Source organism: Mauremys reevesii, linkage group 7, assembly GCF_016161935.1.
Source record: "Mauremys reevesii isolate NIE-2019 linkage group 7, ASM1616193v1, whole genome shotgun sequence".
Lineage (NCBI taxonomy): Eukaryota > Metazoa > Chordata > Testudines > Geoemydidae > Mauremys > Mauremys reevesii.
Window position 1 is genome coordinate 101,296,347 of NC_052629.1, and position 21,765 is coordinate 101,318,111.

At 39.8% G+C, this 21,765-nt stretch overlaps 1 protein-coding gene and 2 long non-coding RNA genes across 13 annotated transcripts in view; 2 read left to right on the forward strand and 1 right to left on the reverse strand.

Annotated features, from left to right (window-relative positions):
- Positions 1-21,765, forward strand: part of LOC120409228 — a 146,532-nt gene that overhangs the window by 81,297 nt on the left and 43,470 nt on the right. For 3 of the 5 annotated variants that reach the window (XR_005601213.1, XR_005601212.1, XR_005601216.1), the window contains one exon: positions 1,768-1,938. This is a non-coding gene — a long non-coding RNA (uncharacterized LOC120409228). Of the gene's footprint in view, positions 1-1,767; positions 1,939-3,632; positions 3,829-4,326; positions 4,436-21,765 lie in introns of those variants that run through there. The other 2 variants (XR_005601215.1, XR_005601214.1) reach the window with 2 other exon arrangements.
- ARHGEF3 (Rho guanine nucleotide exchange factor 3) overlaps positions 1-21,765 on the reverse strand; it is a 267,112-nt gene that overhangs the window by 47,007 nt on the left and 198,340 nt on the right. The window contains exon 1 of one of the 7 annotated variants that reach the window (XM_039546932.1): positions 11,907-12,174. The exons of the other annotated variants lie outside the window; for them this stretch is intronic. Within the exon in view, the coding sequence (XP_039402866.1) occupies positions 11,907-12,002 (96 nt within the window). The 5' untranslated portion in view covers positions 12,003-12,174. Of the gene's footprint in view, positions 1-11,906; positions 12,175-21,765 lie in introns of those variants that run through there. 7 annotated transcript variants of the gene reach the window in all.
- Positions 12,874-21,660, forward strand: LOC120409232. The gene is made up of 2 exons (XR_005601222.1): positions 12,874-13,052; positions 21,481-21,660. It is a non-coding gene; the product is annotated as an uncharacterized LOC120409232 (long non-coding RNA).

Consider the following 21,765-nt stretch of genomic DNA (forward strand, 5'->3'; position numbering starts at 1 on the left):
CTAACACTGGCCCTGCTTGGTGGACCCATGGTACCTGCTCGTGAGCCCCCAGACTCCTTGTTGAGAATCGCTGTTATAAAGGATAGTGTGGGGAGCTACAGAGGAAGGATAGCTTTAGCTGGGTAAAAGAGGTGGAGGAACAGCTTTAGCAGAAGAAAACAAATCAGTGGCAGGGCAGGGGTTGAAACATCATCATTCCTTCACCACCAGGGACTAGGCCCATCCTATAGGAGCTGTTGCCCCATCAGCATCTTGAAAATCATGAATCTGGAATCCTTAAAGGAGGCAGCAGTTATAAAAGATCCTGAATACAAATACATCTGGTCCCAGTACCAGGATATCTGGGTCTAAGAATATTGTTACAGGACAGAAGGTATAAGGACTTGCAGAGGAAGCTAGAAGACCCTGGAAAAGGAGGACAGTAACTGGGTGGGGAGAGAACAAGCATCCCTCATGCCAACAGGTCTTTCCAAAAGCTATTTCAGTCCCTTTTCCGTAGTAATGAGCCTCAGATTGACCCACCCACCATCTCTGAGCCTAAGCTCTGCCCATCAAAATATATATATTTTTATATATATAAAAATAACTTTGTAAAGAGAGTGCACCACTTCCAATAAGAAAGTGGTGCACTCTCTTTACAAAGAGTTATTTTTATATATATAAAATGCCTGAATAAACTTCATCTAATTTCAATTAAAACAAAGTTTAAATGAGGGGCAGAGCAGTGTCAAACTTAATCAATGAGAGTTGCAGCCAGGAATTCCTGTGTTCCAGTTCTGGCTTTGCCATTTACTTGTCTTGTGATCTAATGCATGTCATTTAACCTTGGTTTCTCCATCTGTAAGACAATGATAATAGTACTCTCTTACCTCACAGGAGTGTTGTGCAGATTAATTTGTATCTATCCAGTGCCTTGAGGATCAACTGTGCTACATTAAGTACTAAAGAAATATTTTGGTTTGCTTTTGAAAAAAGTACAACTACAGCTTACTTTTGTTAAAAATTTGTACTGCTGTTTGTAACAGCTTCAAAGAAAGCCAATAAAAGATTGCAGAGAAGACAAGAATTGTGTTTGTAACAAGATGAAAGATAAAAAAAAATCTGGTTATTCCTGAGCTAAACTATTTATATTACAAAAGGCCAAAGGGGCATATTTGTTTTCGAGAATAAAACAGCATAGTAACATCACTGAGGCTCTTTTCTACATATAGTACTCTTACTGCATAATATGGTAAGCAATTTCAATGTTTTTATAAAGCCTTCATATAGTCAAAATTTGCCTGTGGCACAGTTTAGAAGCTGGTTGGAAGACTTGCAGTTTAACTCTCATTCTAGGTGAGCACTGCCATGTCCAATGCTGCACATATACTCCATTTTATTTATAAATTAGCCACTTGAAATTTGTGCATATTCACTAGTACACTGCCTCTGCTTAAAATATTTTCAAAGTGGGCCTATCGCATACACAAAAGTGATCATTATGGGCCTGATCCAAAGTCCACTGAAGTCAATAGATGACTTTACACTGAATTCATTCAGGCCCTACACAGCAGCTACACTTAGAGAAAGGCGTCTTCCACTGTTAAAAAAGGTCCTATACAGAACAAAAAGGGCTGCCGGTCACTATAGGAAATGTTGCCCCTCAGAAATTAAAAAAGCATATGCCATGGCATGCAAGGGATATCCAAGCTACATCAGTATTGATAGGTGACACAGTTATACTGTCAACTGCCTTCAAAATGCTAACAAGCATTTCTCTCCTCTAAGGTGTCCCAAAAGGGTCAGTTCAGTGATAGACTGAAGGAGGCTAGCCCATGGAGGATTCTAAGTGACCCACGTTAAAATTCTGTTACCAAATTGAATGGCAGGTTAGAATGATTTCTCTGTCTCCACTGGACTTAACCCCAACCTCTGCAAACTGCTAGATCTGACAAAAATGTAAGTATTATTACTAATTGTATTATGGTAGTACACAGGGATGCCAGTCAGGAGAGGGGTCCCATTGTACTAGGTGCTGTACAAACAAAGTAGGAGGAGATTCCCTTCGCTGAATGGCTCACATTCTTACTCACTGGGCTTGGAAGTTATAAATATTTAAAAAATGTGTTTTTTTTCCCTTTGCAATGCATAAGATGATACCTAGTACCTGAGACTTAAAATATATCCAGTGGGAGAATACCCCCAAACCTCATTACAGAGTCTCAGTCTTCACCTTCTGTTTAAGAGTTCACAAGCTAAACAATGCAATATACGCAGTAAGCGTTTAGGAACAAAGTATAAACATTTCTAACAAAGTACACCTATTATGAGTTGGACGGTCGAGCAATGTGGTGTCCTCATTTGTGGCTGAGAAAGCATTTTTGTGTAAACGAAACAGCCAATACCAGTCCCTTACCCTTCTTTGTGAGCACACGAGCCCCTAGGGTATAGGTTTATCACAAAGTAAGGGGGACATTTTTGTGGGAGCCCCTTGTTAAAATGTTGGCACTATATAACTGGTTTTGGTCCTTGACCTTTTACCCTTTCTTGTCTGACTGTACTTCTGTCTTGAACCTCAGTCACCCCATTCACTCTGGTGTCGCTCAGTCTACTCAAAGGACTTTAGTGGGAGTTTTGTCTGCAAGGAGCGTAGGATGGTGCCCCTAGCATTTAATTTGCTTTATTTAATACATCAAGTCCTCACTGTATGTAAATGTACTGTCCCAAGCAAGCTAAAGGTTTCACAATAAACAATAAAAAAAAAGTTATTTTTATGGACAACTGCAGCACAGTGTGGCAGGGCCCCCTTAGCTTCTGCCCCTGCTAGGCTCACAAAGTCACTCTGAGGTCCTGGGTTTTGTAACCATTGGTGCACTTTATTCTCTGGCTTGTTCCCACCACCATTTCACCACGTACAAGTAACCCTTCACCATCTGCAGGCAGGAGGGAGGGGAGAGCTACCACCCTACTTCCATTCCCTGCCTTTTTCCTTTTCTCCTGCTTTCCCCTGGTTTCCTTCCCCGGAGGCTTTTATGCAGCTCCAGGCTAATTACTGTAAGTAGTAGCTGTCTCCGTCTCCCCAATTAGGGCCAGGTTACCTCCAGCCTGCTCTAATTTGTTCTCTTAACGAGGAGCGGGCGTGACAGAGGGCTGGATCTGCAACCCTTTGCCCAGCTCCTTGTCACAACAACAAATTTTTAATTTTTACCATTTGTTGAAAGAATAGAAGAGCTGCAGATTAAGCTAGGAATCAATGATGAAAAGGATCTCCATATTTTAAGGATTTTTTTTTAAATTAAATTGCTGAATTTCAAGTCTTCAAAAGAAAAGTGGTAGGAAAAGGTTAAAAAGCATGTTCAAAAGAACCATTTTGCAGAAAGTCAATTACATAATTTGAGCACAATTTGTGCAGAAAGCCTGAGGCTTATTTCAATACTTATGGACTTCCTTACCACGACCCCAAGACAAAGGATCTTCCTTTGTTCTCTTTAGAACACTGTTAGTAATTTTCAGGCATATCTCATGTGTTTTAACTGTTGAGTCAAGAAAGTTGATGCAACACAAAGGCCAATGGTGCTAAGTAAAAAACAACCCCGATTCATTTTGAAGTTAGCATGTCATTGCTTTTTACCCTTTTACGCTTTACTGGTCAGATCCCAAAACCCATTGGCCTGTGATCAGGTCCAGCAAATCCATCACATCCAGGAAGAACTCAAGGAACACCTAGCGGAGGCAAAGGAGGCCTACAAACAACATGTGGACCGCAAGAGACAGAAGGGGCTGGAATTCAAGACAGGCCCGAACAGGGGTGGCCAACCTGAGCCTGAGAAGGAGCCAGAATTTACCAATGTACATTGCCAAAGAACCACAGTACTATGTCAGCAGCCCTCATCAGCTCCCCACCCCCCACTCCCAGCACCTCCTGCCCACCAGCAGCCCTGCCGATCAGTGCCTCCCCCTCCCTCCCCACACTTCCCAATCAGCTGTTTCGTGGCATGCAGGAGGCTCAGAGGGGGAGGAGCGAGGCCGTGGCAGGCTCGGGGTGGGGGCAGAGTCTGTGGCAGAGCCAGGGGTTGAGCAGTGAGCACTTCCTGGCACATCAGGGCTGGAGCTACAGGTGCCAACTTTCCAGAGTCGGTGCCTATACAAGGAGCTGCATATTAACTTCTGAAGAGCTACATGTAGCTCCGGAGCCACAGGCTGGCCACCCCTGGGCCAAGTGGTTTGGCTATCAACCAAACATCTCCACACCAGCAGATCATCCCATAAACTAGATCACCAATATCTCATACAGTTTCAAATTTGCCAGCTAATTAGTACTGTCCCCATTAAATTCTGCTTGCACAGGTCACTCAAAATACACTGCATTTCTATGAAGGGCTTCTGAAGAGAGAACACATTTCCAAGCTGAATGCAACCACTCTGACACCTACCCAGGTCCAGGTCCATGAAGACCCCATGATCAAGCAGGTAAATTATGTTCTTCTTCGAGTGATTGCAGATGTGCATTCCACTGTAGGCATGTGCATATCCTGAGCACAGTTGCCGGAAATTTTTTCCCTCAGTGGTACCCATCAGGGCGGCTCAAGTTTCCTCTGGTGCCACACACTCATAGCACTGGTGTAAAGGGCCCAGCTGACCCTGTACCCCCACAGTTCCTTCTTACCGCCCATGACAGTTGCTGGAACTGTTCTCTTTGCTTCGGCAAGTTTTCTCAGTGATCTTCACTCTCCTATAATTGTATATAGTTTAGTTAGTTGTAAATAGTCATTTTAGTGTAGTTTGTGTATAACTCTTAGTTAACGGAGTTTTGGCTATTACCCCATGTGGAGGCATGCCTCGGTCACCAGGTTTCAAGCCCTGTGCCTCCTGCAACAAGGCTATGCCCCTGAGCAACCTCCACAGTAGCTGCCTGAAGTGCTTGTCAGAGGCTCACGTTGAGGACAGCTTCCAGATCTGCATGAAAAAGGACCAGGAGGCCAGACTGAAGTTTTTATGTATAGAGGCAGCACTGAGACCTTCCTCTGAGCCCAGCTGGTCGGACTTGGGAACTGAGAACCTCTGCGTCCCAGAGAACAGTCCTGGGAACCGACAAACCATTTACACACCCCTGATCTAATAGAGGCTTTCCACAAAAGCAACTAAAAAAAAAAAAAAAAAAAAAAGACTGGCCTGGAAATAGGATAGGGTCACCAATGGGGGAAAATATGGGGTGACATAAGGAGCAGCAAGTCTAAAACCTGGGTCTGCAGATTCCCCAGGTGGGGACAGCCTCCACCTAGCAGCTCTGGTTGTGGAAATACTCAGCAGGTCATGAGCCTCAAGAGCCCATACACACATGACTTGCCACTCATGGAGGCCTGATTGTGCTCAGGAATTGCAAAGGTCCTGCCAATCTATCCTCACAGAAAAAAGTCACTAGTAATTTCCAAATCACTGGTGTGTAAGTTATGTTCTTTTATAAAGTTAAACCAAATGCATACAGAAATCCTATCATGCAGCTATGCCAATTACATTATTTCTTACAGATCAGTCCTGCTGCTAGGATATAGTCCCAATATCTGGTTAGTAATTCTAACAACTAAAGTTCTTAGTGCTCCATTATTCAGCACCAGCCTCTGCTGGGGATGCATGATATAACCTCCTGAATTCCCTTCCAAGCCTATATTTCTATTATTCAATTTGGTAACACATTGCTATACCAAATTAGGCATGCAGAGGGGACATCTAATATTGTTTTTTGGTGGCTTTACAAATGGATATCCATGAAGACGCTACAGTAAAAATTGAGGAGGAAATAAAGATTTACATAAGTATTTTGAAAACAAACTTTTTTGAGAGTGCTAGCTGCACTCTCAAAGTCCTCTTATAGATCTACTTGCAAAACTCTTGATAAACTGCCATGTAGACATGTCCTCAAATAACACTGTTCATACTGAACAACTATATTGTTCTGGCACTGCTGTTAATAAAAACCTCATCATCAGCTATCACCTGCCATAGCATTATATTATTCTCTGACAGGCAGATTATGCTTCTTTGGGCAAATTACTCTCTTTTTTACAAGGGTAATTGGTGGTGCTTGACATTGAGCACACTTAGTTTAACATCTGCCTCTGGGCTCAGTCATTTACAGGCATGATATTGGATTTCCCATCTATGTGAAGAACATGCAGATTTGTTTATTATTTAAGACCACAGATCCTAAGTAGGTTAATTCCATATTGACAAAATGCCTTGCAGACAATGGCATGACTGATTTAGTTGTCTTCAACTACATTTAGCTAAAACAGAGTTAGTTCTGACTGACTTTCCTTTTGGCTCTATGCCTCAATTCCTGATAAAAATACACTCAGTTAATTATTTCCATGAAGGGAAAGCATGGTCTTTGATTCTGAGCTGTCCTTTGAACACATTGCTCACCACATTAAGATTTTATGTTATCATTTGAAAAACCACTGCACCATGTTTATCCTTGTCGGGATCCAAAAACATTGTTCAGTCTTTTATCTTTTCCAGACCAGACTCTTGTAATGCATTACTTGCCTGTTTATCAAATAGATGGATTAACAAAGTTCAGCTTGTACTGATCTGCCAGTGTACTATACTACATGGAAAATAATCAGGAACATTTATTCTTGTTCTTGACCCTTTTGCACTATTCATAAAATAAAATGACTTTTAAAGATTCTGCTGTTGAACGACACCACTCTATATGGCCAATGCCAAGTTCCAGTCACAAAGAGGCAAATGCTGATTGGGTCGCTGATGGAGCATTTTGTCAACAGTCTCCAAATTCTATAACAAGCAATACAGTATTTTAAATCTGTAGGATATTGCAGTTTCCCTGTTTCTAAATAGGAAAGAAAAACCAAACATTTGCTTTGTGCTTATTTTTCTTATGAATCCTTACAGTTTAAGTCTCTTAATGTATTCTGCCAACAATTACAGGCCTTAAGTTTTTGGTTGTCACTTGAATCTAAAGTCAATCTGGCTTGAAAGAAACATCAGCAGTAAAATTAATTTCTGACAAGAAAGCTTTGCTCCAGATCTTATCCCCTCTTCCTCCTTCTCAGAAGGTCAAGACATAACTTAATATTCTATAACTGGAAAATATAAATAGCTTACTGGTATCATTTAGATTTCTTTTAAATTCTGTTTATTACAACCCTGCTTTTGTTTTCAGTATATGAAAACCAAGTTAAGATGTGATTTACATACAAAGAGATGGTGCCTCTTGAGAAGCACCTTTACCACCTATTGTGCCCCAAAACATTGTTCAAATCCTAATCAGTGATCATGCAAGATCAATTTCAGCTGGCACAGTCTCAGTGAAATTAACATACAGACATGAGATACTCTCTTCTCTATTCTGTGAATAGGATTTACATTCAGCAGCATTCATTAATGACATGATACCAAAGGGCAAGCCTTGACATAATGTGGACACCTAATACCATCTCACTCAAAGTATTTTGCTTCCAGAGATGCCATGCATCCACAATGGCATCCCAAAGTGAGACTAACTGCATGAACATACACATAGAAGATAAAGCCTATTGTACCATAGTCTGGATATAAAAGTGGGAATGATATCTTTATCCACAGCAGAGATAGCATTCATATTTGCAAGAAGCAAGCAAAAAAAAACAAAACACTTTGGTTTTCTGCTTATGAAAGTTCTAAACTGCCAGAAGAGTGGAAGTATTTTCTCTTTGTTTCAGAAAGGTGGAGACTAAGACACGGGGCCAATAGGTGTTGGTTTGTTTGAGTGAGTCCCACAGTAGCATCAGAATCTCAAGAACTGTGATATTAATTATTGAGCCTACTGTGAGCTCGGAAATATATGGTCTCCATGCAGCCCCTTGTCTTACTTGTGCTTAAGATCAACCTCCAGAATATGGAGAGAAAGAGCAGTGATATCCATACTTTCCAGAGTCTTCCTTAGCGCCCATAATGATCATTCCATTGATGCGTGTACGCTCATATAACATAGTATTACAGCATTATGAAAGTATATTAAAATTTATTAAATTGTTATTGGATCCTTAGCCCTTATTCTGTTACCTAGTTTAAAGTTTTCAGTTTTACTCATAGCTGGAAAGGCATTGAGGTTTTGTTAAGCTGTTATCCCCCTCCTTTTTTGTCTAGTTATTCCCCTCATGTTCCCTTCCACATCTATAATCAGGAGAGACTGTTGTATGCCTTCTATCCTGGTCCCATGGGCACAAAGGAAAAGTACTACTTCCTTGGCATGCTCTCCTCTTTCCCTATGCCCCTATGGGACTCCAGCTCTACAGATAGGACGGGGAAAGGGTTTAAAGATTGCTCTCAATTTATTTTCTTGAAGAGCAGGTAGCAAACTAGAGAAAAGGAAGACGACTAGAAAAGCCAGCTGGGGGTATAAAAATACTTCAGTTTTGTTCATGGTTATCTTGCTGGTCTGTGCCAGAGAACGGGAAGACTCCGTAACTTGTGTGGGAGCAGACCAAACACAGAAAGAATGTTGGATAGTAGTTATGTCAGATCAGACTAGTGGTCCATTTACTCCAGTATCACTTCTCAGAGTCAATAGTACTGATGATTAAGAGAAAGGCACAAGAAACCCTGCAGTTGGCAGTTACAGTATAATCTGCTAACAGCAAAGTTTCCTCCTAATAATTCCTATTAAATAAAGGTTGGTTTATTCCCTGAAAAGTGTCAGTTGATATTCCTTCCAAAACTCATTCTCACGCTCTTACTCCTTGCTTTGTGATTATAGATGATCCCATTATCCATATAAATGTTGACCTTTTTTTAAATCCTGCTTAGCTCTTGGCCTTAGTGATATCTTGTAGCAGTGAGTTCCATAAGCAAATTGTGCATTGTGTTGAAAGCCAATCAAAGGAAACACTTTTTCAACTAGCTGCTTTTCAGTTCCATTGACTGTCCCTTTGTTCTTGTATTATGAGAAAGTGTTGAGAGAAGTGCCTGACCTAACTTGTCTACACTACTCATTTTGTACATCTCCTCTCTAAAATTAAAGACCAATCCTTTCAGTCTTTCTACATGCAGAAGCTCTTCCATTTCTCTAGTTTCTCTTGTTGCCAATCTCTGAATCCAATTTTTTCTGTAGATGAAGTAGTGTTCTCGTCTAGTCAGTCTAAGTGAGGGTTGCCATTAATGTATATAATTTTTCTATATTATTCGCCATCCTACTCCTTAGTCATACTAACATTTTGTTTGCTTTACAATAGATTTAATAGCTGTAGCAACTCCACTTGATGGAAATTTCCAAACTGTCCTCAGAACCCCCACATTTTTATTTTTCACCTACATCTTCTGTTTGCCACTGACTTGCTACATGATAGTGGACAAGTTACTTAACCTAAGACGACAAAAGAAAAACTAAGTTTATTCCAGAAAATGCCAATATTAAGCAGCTATTTTCTCTGTATACTGCAACTCCAAGGTAAAAAGCTATGTATCACAAAGAACAAGTTTCACCATCTTAATGATTACTTATGAAAAGAAGAAATAGTTTTACCCGAACAGTAAACATTTTAAACACTTGAGGGAGGGGTTTGTAAATGAGTTTGAGATAGTATTCTTAGAGCAGACAGCAGAGAGTGTAAACGCATTTTATATGCATCCTTTACACTTCAGTTCATACAGTAAGTACATTTTTGACTAATTAGAGTGACAGGTAAAATATTACATACAGAATTGAAATATATTCACTGCACTAAAATACACACTTATTTTACACATACACAAAACCGTATATATGCACACATGGAGCCATACAGCACTTATTGGTATTTTACATGTTCACAAAAAGTGTTAAAAGAATGTTATTCAGATGCGGGGAATGTTTACATGGACATGTGAATTCTGACTTTAAAAACACCTCCATCAAAAAAACCTATTCTAACTTCACATATTTCAGTTCAGAAGGCAAAGTTTATGCAAGTGTAGGGTGACAAACAAGCTTCATGTCAGCAACTAACACCAAGCAATAGCTTTTCAAGGCTAAGCATTCACACTTTTACAGCTAGCTGCTTTGCTAATGCAGTAATACAAAATAATGGTAGAAGGCGCCCAATAGCCTTGGTTAGATTCACTGTAAATGCTATGAGAGACAGCTTAACCACAGAGCTAGTGAACAAGAGAATTCTGTCTATGTTGAAAAACTTTAAAGGAATGGGCTGCATGTGTCTATTCCTGTAAATGCTTTCCCCAAAGTGTGTGTGGGTGGTGGTGTTTTTTAAACCCATCCTTATGACTGGGGGAGCAGAGGGGACAGATTTTCTCAATATTGTATAACAACAGGACCAACTAAGCTGCTTTATTTTTTTCCCCACAATGCTGCAAGTCTGCTGTAATAGAAGCAAACAGCATTTTTCAGACTGGCAGTATAAGGAGCATTCTTGTTTATATAAAAAAGTTAAATGGAAGAATATAAATCCAGGACAATTGACCGGATCAAGATTATGAAATGCAATAGCTTTAATTAGTCATGTCTATTGAAAGATATATCCCTATGCTCTAGGCTTTTGTTTGAATATACAGTAGTTGAGATTTTACTTTCTTTGAAATTTGATAGTTTTGCCTATGGTAAAGATTATATGCCACCTGTTAAAAAACAGGTTCCAACTTTTATTTTAAATGTATATTTAATTTGACAATTTTTCTCCTTTATACAAAACTGCACATTCCCATAATAAAATAAAAAATTAAGATACATTTACTTAGTACTAGTTAGTAAATGAGCTTTGAATTAACACAAAACATTTTGCAATATGGGTGACAATGGGGATTATGAGATTTCATAGTTCACAAATAATTAAAACAGCACTACATAAACAAGCAAGGGTTTCCTGTACTTGCAGTTTCCTGACTTGGTTAATTTGCTCATAATACCAAATATTATTCTATTATGTGTATATTTTCTAAAAGGCCCCTAAATATCTCAACTGTAATAATGTCAAATGCTCACACACATATAAAAGTATGCTGACAAGTTCGTTCTTATTGGCTCTTAGCCTACACAAACTGTTTAAACACGGGGACACGGCTGGACTTCTTTCAGTTTGGATCAGTTCAACTGACTATTAGAAGCAATCATCTTTGATGCATTCATACTAACCATGTACAATTTAGCAATCTACCTTCAAATTAAAATGCAAACAAGCCTAATGAAAATACATATTTTCAGTGATAAGAGTCCCAAGGACAAGTTTTTCTCCCCCTTCCTCCAGCTGGACCTAATCCTTAGGGTCACTGTTCTCTTTGCCAAAAAGGCATACAAAGACTAAACATTACTTTGGAGTAGAAAATATTGGAGTATTAAATGAACACTATCTGTGTTAAATTCACACCTTTTGCAACACTTAGCAAACAATAAACTATTTAGTCAATATTTTTCCTTGATCTCACATTAAAAATATCCCTAATTTTAGAAGCATTCATTTTTCATTGATTAGAGAGTCAGATTAGACACAGTTAATATTAACCCTAGTTAACAGATTAAGTTTTCCAATTTACTTATAATCAGGAATCTATTAAAGATGCACTTATCCTGATTTCCTCCCCAGACCTAATCAGCTACAATTCTAAGTTTAGCAAGTAAAAATAAGGGACATTAGGCATTGGAATATACAAGCCATCTATCAGGAAAGGAAATTTCTCAACTGTTAGTTTCAGAGATTAATCTTATTATACAAAAGACTGCTGATAATAAAGAGGGTTTGCCTCACTCCAGACTGAAAATGGACATTCTAGAGAGCAGTGCAGGATGCACAAGACAAATGAGATAAACAGCTATACTTGGCAATTTATATTCAAAGAGTAATCTAGTTTAATCCAAACATATGCAGACTGTTCGGATGATAAAAGCTGCAGAGAAAAGAAGACAGAAAAAGAGAAAACATAGTAGCAGACTGCACCTCCGTCTCTTTAGCTGGGCTGGTCACCGTCTGTACTTCCAAGGAGCAGTTTGCCCTCTTGACCGCGAAGTAAAAAGGGTAATCCTTGGCCACCATTGTGGCTGCAGGAGCAGCAGTTTCGGATGTCACAGCTGATTCTATTTGAGTGCAAAATTCAAATAAAGCTGAGTCTCCCCTCCACGGCGCCCAGCTGGTCAATAATTGAAAGACCCTGCACTAGGCTTCTGATAGCACAGCATAACCTATGCAACTCTTGGTCTCGACAAGCTCCCAATGTCAGTCAAGAGTAACGCAACACAGCTCATTACTAAACTAAAACCCGCCCACTAGCCCAGGATGGGGGAGGGGATGGGGGAGAAATATTCAGCTGAATCAGTGGAAAGGAGCAAATTATTTAAACTCACACAGTTAGTTATCAGTGGAAAACACTTAGAGAAAATTATGCTATTTTCAGCAGAACATTACTCATCTTCTCTCCTACACCTTTACTCACCGCTGGCTATGCGTCATCAACATTAAATGACACAAATATGAATTTTAATTTGACAGTATCCCAGCTTGTTCCTTGCAGGATAACTTGCAATTTAATGAGTCTCTCTTTGTTGGACAGTATAGTATTAACCATCAAATGCAAAGATTTATGGCAAGCGACCATAATGATTAATGAGTTTGATTGTCCGAAATAAAATCTTGGTTTTATTAATTTCCTATGGATTATGTCAGATGAATTTATGTTATGTGGTGTGTAAGGGCACTAATTCCAGTCTAGGAGAACGAGTGGGGTTAAAAAGTATCACAACATAGCCTTTTAGCATGTGATATTTTTCAGTTTTTATTAGTCCACCTTGTTGCTTTTTCCTATTTGGCAGGGAGTAGGTTTGTTTTCTTTTTAATTACGCTCTGCATTCATTGTTGACGCAGAGAACCCCCCCCCCCCCCCCCCGCCCATTGTAGCAGACTAGGGAAGTGGAAAAGTACCTTTGCCTGATTTGTTATACAGTACGATTCAGTGTATAGTCAGCCAAGTGGTTCCGTTTGATCTTTGTAGTGAAAATTGCCTAAAAAGAGAGAGGAAGTGGCAGGGGCCGTCTTGTTACAAGAGGAGTATGGGATCTGTCTGACAAAGGAGACAAGGAAAAGGAAGCTGTGAGTAGGAAGAGAACACTTAAGAGCCGCTTCAGACAGGGAGGAGGAATGCAATAAGGAGATACCTTTATTAGAGAAACTGTGTTTTCAAGGACGGTTATAGGGATACATGAGAATTTTGTAATTATTTTCTCCAAAGCTTGATAATAGGTATTTGTGCCTTCAGAATGGAAGCTCTTTGTGGGAGTTACTCTTATTTGCTCAGCACATATTACCCACTTTAGAGTTCTGTGTACATCTATGGGGCTTAAATAAATAGTAAAAAAAATAAATGGAGAGGGTGTGGTCATAGTGTTAGCCTGAGAAATTTAGCCTTGTGCTAAGGGACCATATGCACATCCAGCAATGGAAATTTGGGGTTGTTAATTACTAGTACACTTCTAACCCATATAACGCTGTCCTCGGGAGCCGAAAAATCTTACCGCGTTATAGGTGAAACCACGTTATATTGAACTTGTTTCGATCCGCTGGAGCACGCAGCCCCGCTCCCCCGGAGCGCTGCTTTACCGCATTATATCTGAATTCATGTTATATCGGGTGACGTTATATTGGGGTGGAGGTGTACTCAACTAGGGACTATTAGGACTACTAGGATATAGTGACGGCCATTAACTCATTTAAAAAAGAAGCACCTGTAACATTGGACGGAAAAGGAAAGAGTGATCAGCGTAAGATAAGGTTACACACTACTAGTAAACTTGATCTATAACGTGAACTAAATGCAGACTACAATGCATAGATCAGGCAGAAACCAGAGGGCTAGTCTAGTTTATTCAAAAGATTTCATGAAATGTCACACACGCATCTGGTGGTGTATAAATAATCTGGTATATTATAACCTAAATAATTAATAATTCTAGGCTGCACAAGACAAAGTTGTAAAGTTCTCAGCAGTGCTTTTATATGAAACACTATGAAAATATTGTAGTTTATGCAGAGATTCCACGTGTTACTTGCTCCCTAAACTACAGGTCATGATTTTTTCTGCTTTGATGGTGTTGTTTTACTTTTCAATAATTTCCTTTTACCTCAGTGACATGTTTAGGTGATATACACATCTTCTACCAGTTGATACAGTGTTAACACTTTGTTTCTTAGAAATCAAGTATATCAAACCCCAAAATATGTAGTTTTATGCCAGTCTAAGAAGAAATCCAGAGAGTACTGCAACTGCTGTGCTATCCGGTGTCAGGCCTTAGAGGCCTTGATTTTAAATAATGCCTATGTGTTTGTTTATGGGCTTGTGTGCTAACAATCAGCTTCACTTAAATCAATAAGACAAAGTGCCTTTCAAGAGTTGCCCTAAAAAAAAAAAAATCTGCATTCTAATCCTATAAAATGTTTCACAACATAAGCAGTGTTTCATACAGGAAAACAGTCTACTGGTTCAGGGATTGAAATAATGAACTCTGGTTTACATTTCCAGGAAATGTGCCAGTACAAGGATTCTGTTTTTCCTCTACTGATCAGATTAGTGCACTGCAGTTTAAATGGCCTCTCCTGAGAGACAAGAAGAGACCATTTCAGCAGGGATGCAGTACCCTTACTGGTACAGGAAAGGGAGACTCCTATCAGTGTTTCAGAGCAGCCTTTTCATGGAAGGATAGATGATAATTATCTGTCAAAATCCAGAAGAGGATTTTTCAGACCTCTCAGATCTTTGGCTATTCTGGCAGACATAGTAAAGTTCCTATATAAAAACTGAAATCTGGACCCATAGTCTATGAATATTTTATAAACTTAATCTACCAAGTCAACATCATGATGCTACAATTTCCAAGCAATTCCTAGGAAGAGAGAAAGAATATGTACAGCAAAGGCTTAGAAAACTTTGTGGATATTACTGACCTAGTAGCCAGTCAGACTATTTCAGTTTTCTGTGTGTTCCTACATACATTATATAAGCTATTACTAAATGGTCAATTACAAGCCCAATTTATGGGATCGTTGCTTCTCTTCCAAAAAGAATGAGGACACAAAGTGTTTGTATGTTCCTCAGTCTACTCTTGTTTGATCTAGGAAAGGTATGCATTTTTAATATCTAGCTCACCCACTTGTTTAATCTTTTCAAGCCCAGAGAATGTACTTACATTTGTATTTTTAACAGCATGTGCCCATTGTCTAGGGGCACTGGACATATCCACATCAATTAAAACAATGTAAGCCAATAAGAATGCCATTTCCAGTAGCCAGGCAACATTGTAAACACTTCAAATCAACGGAAACCTGCCATAATGTCACTACAATACTGTACCTAATTCCTTTAAACACAAATCTCCTTAGGCAACAGCCTAAGTAAACAGAAGAGCATCCCATTATCCCCTGAAGGTTAATTAACTTGGGTTCTGGTGAACCAACAAGGGAAAAAAAGCTCAAGGCTTGTAGAGCCTCCATTGAGAATGTTCTACCTCCAGTCCTCAAACATTTGAATTTAAGGAGTATTATGTAATGCAACTACTGAACTAAGACAATAGGAGGGTACACAGAAATACAGTGGCAGACTCTTAGGTAGCTAGGACCTAGACCACACAAGGCTTTATCCATTAAACATCAATATCTGAACAGCATTTGGAACCATGCAGACCACAGATATAATGTTCTCAGTAATGCTCATGGTGCTGCAGAGGCCCCTACGTTGTACACTAACTGAAACTGAAAGGTGGTCATCAAGAGTAGCAGTGAAAAATGAAATGTGAAGCCCATCTTGTACAGCAGAGCTATTCCTCACATTTGGACTCTGTTCTCAGATCAGTGAAATCACAGTTGACCATATCTATGTAATTCTCAATGGCTTGCACAAATTTCAACAACAAATGTGTAATATAGGGAAAAGCCAGAGTCAATTAATGTGTGCTCTAGTCTAAAATGTTCATGCATGAGTCAACAGGTGACTGATTAAGGTGTTTTTGTTTTCTTGAGAAATCTTCTATATGAACTACAACATCAAGCAAAATGTCATGACATCATGAAGATAAAATAATCTACATAGGAATAAAGTTAAATATTTTATGCAAAGATTATATTAAAGAGTGAGAGAAATTGTACAACTAGCATATACATTAAGTATTTCCAAGGAGTGTAAAAGCTGGTATGTCTGACATTTAAACAGCTACCAAAAATTGCAAAGAATATTGATTTTGACTTTAATTATGTACTGTACATAGCTCCTCAGAGTGTACAACATAAGGAATATTCTTAGACCACAATGATGTTAGGCCCCTATCCTACAAGGGATCTCTGTGGGTGGCTGCTTACACAGTCAGAAGGTTCCACCTTCACAGATCCCTATGGAGGATCAGAACCTTAGATTATGAATCCTTGCAGCAGGAACTAGTCCTATTTAATTAGCCTGGTGCCACAGAAACCATCATCATACCAAACTACTATTTCTTAATACAGAAACTAGCTATGTCTCAATCAATACACCATATTACAGTCACCCTGAAAGATCTCCAAAAGCCTTACAAACCATTTAATATACAGAACAGATTGAATGAAGTAAAGTCTGAGGTGGGGAGCAGTTTCCCACTAAACCACAGTATATGATGTCAATGGATATTTAACATCTAGGCAAAACAAGCCTTGAGTTTTAAGTCTGTATCTGAAAGATACCTGAGCAAATGGTTCCAGAGAGATTAGCCATTCCAAAACATATGCTTAGACCACTAACCCATCTGATTTCTATAAAAATTAAACAGCTATTGCATGTCACTTACATTTTTTAACCAAAAAAGACAAGTTGATTAGATGGCACACAGTAGGCTAGTGAGTAGTCTTACACTTTTGGAGCACGGAATCCAATTTTTTCTAAGCCAAAAGTGAAGTTCAGTTTGGTGGTTTTATGCTAATCCATATTTATCGGCCAAACAAAGGTACTGAATTATTTGTTAAAGCAAGTCTCTGCTCCAGAGAAGTGTCCCCATTACTGTGGTTCAGAAATAAAGTTACTGGACAGAACTATGTGGGAAAGACTGGTTGTGTTTTGCTCATGTCAGTGTGACATGCTTTGGGGTTCAGCCTAAACTAGTAAGGCATTGTGTCACTGCTGTCCTGTAATCCTGGGTGCTTCTGTGTTGTGCTGCTTTGGCTGAGAGCTCTGATGCCGGCAGCCTGTTTACAGCACAGTGACCTCACTCTGGATTGCACAAGACAGATTACTCCTTGCAGGAGGACCTCAACAACCTTTCCAGGCTTGAGTTCTCCCCAAAAATGTCTTTCTGCCATGTTCAGCCCTTCTGATTGTAGAATGCACAAAACCTTATCAAGTTAGCTGCTCTTTTAAAGAGACATTACACAGCAGTTTATTAACTTAGCTGGGGTTGACAAACCCTCCACTTCAATTAAACCACTGAGCTAGTTTATGGTAAAAGTAAAACAAGTTTATTAGCAAAAGGACATAGGTTTAAGTGATATCATGTAGAAAGAATAAAGGTAGAAATGGTTAAAAACAAAGAAAAGTAAAACATGCTTCTAAGACTCTTTAAGTCAGATTTTAGTCTTTTGTTCAAAGAAAATTTTCTCACCGCAGTCTCTTCTTCCAGTATGGCTGGCCAGTTGTCAGCCAGGACCCAAAAGAGAACTCACAGCACTTGGTTAGCTTAGGTGCTCTCTCCCCCTCTTTACAGTCCAGTAAACCTTTGAAACATATTCTTCAGAAGTGCATCATAAGAACATAAGAAAGGCTGTACCGGGTCAGACCAAAGGTCCATCTAGCCCAGTATCTGTCTACTGACAGTGGCCAATACCAGGTGCCCCTGAGGGAGTGAACCTAACAGGCAATGATCAAGTGATCTCTCTCCTGCCATCCATCTCCATCCTCTGACGAACAGAGGCTAGGGACACCATTCTTACCCATCCTGGCTAATAGCCATTTATGGACTTAGCCACCATGAATTTATCCAGTCCCCTTTTAAACATTGTTATAGTCCTAGCCTTCACAACCTCCTCAGGTAAGGAGTTCCACAAGTTGACTGTGCGCTGCGTGAAGAAGAACTTCCTTTTATTTGTTTTAAACCTGCTGCCTATTAATTTCATTTGGTGACCCCTAGTTCTTGTATTATGGGAATAAGTAAATAACTTTTCCTTATCCACTTTCTCAACATCACTCATGATTTTATATACCTCTATCATGTCCCCCTTTAGTCTTCTCTTTTCCAAACTGAAGAGTCCTAGCCTCTTTAATCTTTCCTCATATGGGACCCTCTCTAAACCCCTAATCATTTTAGTTGCTCTTTTCTGAACCTTTTCTAGTGCTAGAATCTTTTTTGAGGTGAGGAGACCACATCTGTACACACAGTATTCGAGATGTGGGTGTACCATGGATTTATATAAGGGCAATAATATATTCTCAGTCTTATTCTCTATCCCCTTTTTAACGATTCCTAACATCCTGTTTGCTTTTTTGACCGCCTCTGCACACTGCGTGGACATCTTCAGAGAACTATCCACGATAACTCCAAGATCTTTTTCCTGACTCGTTGTAGCTAAATTAGCCCCCATCATGTTGTATGTATAGTTGGGGTTATTTTTTCCAATGTGCATTACTTTACATTTATCCACATTAAATTTCATTTGCCATTTTGTTGCCCAATCACTTAGTTTTGTGAGATCTTTTTGAAGTTCTTCACAATCTGCTTTGGTCTTAACTATCTTGAGTAGTTTAGTATCATCTGCAAACTTTGCCACCTCACTGTTTACCCCTTTCTCCAGATCATTTATGAATAAATTGAATAGGATTGGTCCTAGGACTGACCCTTGGGGAACACCACTAGTTACCCCTCTCCATTCTGAGAATTTACCATTAATTCCTACCCTTTGTTCCCTGTCCTTTAACCAGTTCTCAATCCATGAAAGGACCTTTCCTTTTATCCCATGACAGTTTAATTTACGTAAGAGCCTTTGGTGAGGGACCTTGTCAAAGGCTTTCTGGAAATCTAAGTACACTATGTCCACCGGATCCCCCTTATCCACATGTTTGTTGACCCCTTCAAAGAACTCTAATAGATTAGTAAGACACGATTTCCCTTTACAGAAACCATGTTGACTATTGCTCAAGAGTTTATGTTTTTCTATGTGTCTGACAATTTTATTCTTTACTATTGTTTCAACTAATTTGCCCGGTACCGACGTTAGACTTACCGCTCTGTAATTGCCGGGATCACCCCTAGAGCCCTTTTTAAATATTGGCGTTACATTAGCTAACTTCCAGTCATTGGGTACCGAAGCCGATTTAAAGGACAGGTTACAAACCTTAGTTAATAGTTCCGCAACTTCACATTTTAGTTCTTTCAGAACTCTTGGGTGAATGCCATCTGGTCCCGGTGACTTGTTAATGTTGAGTTTATCAATTAATTCCAAAACCTCCTCTAGTGATACTTCAATCTGTGACAGTTCCTCAGATTTGTCACCTACAAAAGCCAGATCAGGTTTGGGAATCTCCCTAACATCCTCAGCCGTGAAGACTGAAGCAAAGAATCCATTTAGTTTCTCCGCAATGACTTCATCATCTTTAAGCGCTCCTTTTGTATTTTCATCGTCAAGGGGCCCCACTGGTTGTTTAGCAGGCTTCCTGCTTCTGATGTACTTAAAAAACATTTTGTTATTACCTTTGGAGTTTTTGGCTAGCTGTTCTTCAAACTCCTCTTTGGCTTTTCTTATTACACTCTTGCACTTAAGTTGGCAGTGTTTGTGCTCCTTTCTATTTGCCTCACTAGGATTTGACTTCCACTTTTTAAAGGAAGTCTTTTTATCTCTCACTGCTTCTTTTACATGGTTGTTAAGCCACGGTGGCTCTTTTTTAGTTCTTTTATTGTTTTTCTTAATTTGGGGTATACATTGAAGTTGGGCCTCTATTATGGTGTCTTTAAAAAGGGCCCACGCAACTTGCAGGGATTTCACTTTAGTCACTGTACCTTTTAACTTTTGTCTAACTAACCCCCTCATTTTTGTATAGTTCCCCCAGATAAAGTTTGTTTACTGTGCTGGGTGTAGACACCATGCTGTCTGGTGTAAATGCCAACCTGGTTTCTCCCCCACTTGTGATTTTTTACAATGCAAATGATTTTTATGTAATCTCTTGTACAAATGAATAGCCCACTGTTCTTGGCCACAACTGGCTTAAGATGCTGGTCCCTTTCCTTTGCCTGGAAAAACTTGTTTATCAACTTTCCTGGATATGCCTGGTTTAAACACATTTTAGATATTTCAGGCACATCTGTATAATTCTTTGTAGGTTAACTGTACATACATGATTCAAGAATATTGATGATCAATGAGTTATTAGGTTTCCTGTGATATATTGCATGCCACCTTTTGGATATATATGACCACACAATGTGTGAGGTGCACTGAGCATGCTAGGTCTAAAAAGAGTGGTTGACACAGAGCAGTGAAACACTCAGTGGGACTCCATGCCCCACCAGTGCTATCAGTCACTCAATTTCACAAGTATTAAATTAATCCAGAACACTTGCAAAAAGAAAATTAATACTACACGTTGTTCTAAAAATGTAGTAGTGTAATGGGGTCAGCACCCACCTCTCCCAAGCACCCCCACTTCTGATCAGGAGTAAGCCTGCTTTTCTTTCAGTTTTTACAACAGGTGGCACCCACCTCTTGTGAGTGCCCCCTGGATGATAGTTCTTTCAGTGGGTCTTCAGTGACTCTACCCTCCAGCTGAGTCGAACTGTCTGTAGATGGAAAAAACAAACAGAGTCCTTCCAGGGTATACAGTCTTTACCTTCCCACCAAGGCTTCCTCCCTGGAGACACTGCCCTCCTGTAACTGTCCAACAGGGGCCCATCATGATACCCTCAGTTGGCATGTCCTTTATGGAATCGCTCCCTGGGCTCAGTCGTTAACCAGACCAGTGGGACCCATCACTGTATCCTTGCCTGGTCTGGCTAGGTTCCGGCTCAGGCCTTGCTTAATCCCCTCAGCCATCCAGGAGCTCCTTCTTAGCTACCCCGGTCTTCACCATCCTGCCCTAGGCTCAGTCTTGCCCATATTGAGCTGTCTGCAGTCCTGCTGCTCTTCCAGCCAGCCAGGAGCCCAGACTTCCCTCTTCCAGCTCCGGGCAGCAACTGAATGCACTGTCTCTGCTATTCCTTTTCATAGGGTCCTTCTGGCCACTGATTGACTGCTTTTCCTACACTCACTCTAGGCTGCCTGGAGGACTTCTCCTCTGCTCTTTTCTGGGGCGGGGTGAGGCAGGGCCACATGGCCTCCAGCAGGGGGCTTCCAGACCTAGTCCAACCCATCACAAGTAGGAAGAGATGATTTTGTCATCTTGTGCTAATAAAAAGCATTTAAGAAGCCAGGATATTGAGCAATGGCATAGAAATCTGAAAACTAAACCTAAATATGTAAATCTGGAAAGCACAATCTCCAAGCTATACAAACAATGTTTTCTGTTTTTGTTTCTTTAAAGGACAGTGGAAAAGGGGGGGGGAAACAGTGAAAGCTGATTTCAGCCTGAGGAAGAAAACTGGAAAATAGAATGTTGAAGGTTTCATTTTTTTTTTTTACCTGATCATTGCCAACACATTCCAGTAGCCTTTAGGCAGAAATGCAGAATGTGTGATTAAACAGAAATATTTTGAAAAGTCTACACCCAGAAGTTGATTTACTGTCTTCCTGATACGCTGGTATTCTGACTGCTTAGCACATTAAAATCCCAAATCTGCTTTGTATAGCTATTTTTGAAAGATTAAAT